The sequence below is a fragment of the Penaeus monodon genome, chromosome 25, assembly GCF_015228065.2.
Source record: "Penaeus monodon isolate SGIC_2016 chromosome 25, NSTDA_Pmon_1, whole genome shotgun sequence".
NCBI lineage: Eukaryota > Metazoa > Arthropoda > Malacostraca > Decapoda > Penaeidae > Penaeus > Penaeus monodon.
This window is the reverse complement of record NC_051410.1, coordinates 42,799,203-42,800,933: the sequence shown is the minus strand read 5'-3', so window position 1 is coordinate 42,800,933 and position 1,731 is coordinate 42,799,203. Positions and strand designations below refer to the sequence as shown.

General features: G+C 37.3%; 1 protein-coding gene across 1 annotated transcript in view; it reads right to left on the bottom strand.

Moving 5' to 3' along the window:
• The window catches only part of LOC119589286, a gene marked incomplete in the record, with an annotated part of 113,340 nt that overhangs the window by 10,222 nt on the left and 101,387 nt on the right, over window positions 1-1,731 (bottom strand). The window contains 3 exon segments of the mRNA XM_037937904.1: window positions 456-581; window positions 1,106-1,313; window positions 1,667-1,731. Of these exon segments, the coding sequence (XP_037793832.1) occupies window positions 456-581; window positions 1,106-1,313; window positions 1,667-1,731 (399 nt within the window).

Here is a 1,731-nt window from a genome sequence, read left to right as displayed (position 1 = left end):
GAAAAAAAGTAAAAAAAAAATATTGGACGTGGCATCTATCATAGAGTTTATAATATACTATAAAGCCCAATAGCATGAGTATTTCACTAAACTCTTATGAGTACCTTTTGCAGACATAGCATTAAAACTAAGCAAACCATATGTAAGAACAACATCAATTAATATTACTAAAGCTATCAATATCAGTTAATTACACCATTTCCATGACCATTAAAAATTATAATAGCATTCAATACAATCAATTTCTCATCTAGGTCAAGGAATGATGTCAAGAATTACTGATTTTTACACAGTTTACCCAAAAGTGGATAACGTGCTTCAATCTAAATTTCATACTTCTGATCTACTGACTTAAAATCCAAATTAAATTTTAAAATAATGAAAAGCAGAGCGATGAGATGAAAAAAAGGAAAAGAAAAGGCCAACATTATTTACAATCAATGGAATAGGGTTACCTCCAGCTAAACTGTTGGAAGAGCCACGAGACCCAGCTGCACGTGAGAGGGAGTGTGATGACCCCCAACGCCCGCTGCTCTTTCTCATGCTGCCATGGCCGCTGCTCTCGCCTCTCCTCCCAACTTCTACAACACGCACACACAACACCACACATAAGCAAATGTGCAGGTGCACACGACAAGCCATGCCAAAGTGCTGGCCTTCCCTAATACATGGCTTGAGATTATTGGCTATTCATCCAGTGAAAGGAAAGATAGGACAGAATGTATAGTGCATCACAGTGGATGAAGGGCCTAATAAAGCTGTAGAAGCAGTATGCAATACTCTCCAACAAGCTTAGATAAACACTGCTATACACTGTGCTTTATAAAAAGATCACTGCACAATTATCCTAGATAAAGGCTTCTGAAATATTTAGTTTGCATGTAAGAATCAATTTTAACAATCATGAACTATTGAAAAGGGTTTGTAAACTGAAGACTTTTAGTCACTATAACAATCATGCTTGCATGCTAGTGCTAGTGGTAGTAACAACACATTTTTAAACTTACCCTTTTCCACTAACTTTTGAAAGCCTTTAGAATATAAACTGAACTCTTAAATTGCACTAAAGTAGCAAAGGAGTCAGTAAAACTATTGATACACCTACCCCCAGCTATGTTATGGGTGCTTCCTCTCTTTCCTTGGCTAGGTGAAAGAACTCCATCTGCACTGTCTGAAGCCGAGGGCGCATGAGCCATGGTCTTGGGTCGGGGTTTGCTCCCTGCTGGCTTATTTCTCATACGCACAGACTGCTTGCCTGGAGCTGAACTTGGTGGGTCTAAGTTGAAGCCGGGAGGGGGTTCATAATAGCGACCCTGTGTACACCAAATATGACAATTAGAAATGCACTGGGATGTTTCAGATATGTACATTTTTTAATGAGCTAAGTGTTAACGACATCAATGCACAGCATGCTAAGCAAAGCAATTACAAATTTTATCATGCATTTGTGTATCAAGAGACTTTCTGATACCAGAAATATTTCATGGTATAGTTCTGTCAATACTTTATGAAATATTTTAAGTTTATTTTAATAAGAGGATTTAAGCTCATTGTGCACCAGTTCTAAATAAGACCAATGATCAGTGGTACCAGAACAAATACACATTCATATTCTATATTCCATCAAACCAATCTATTTTTATATATCTGTATATGCTTTTTGTACCTCTTTCTCTGCCTCCTCCATAGCCTTTTTAATCTTGTATCTTTCAAGTATTACTTCTCGTCGGG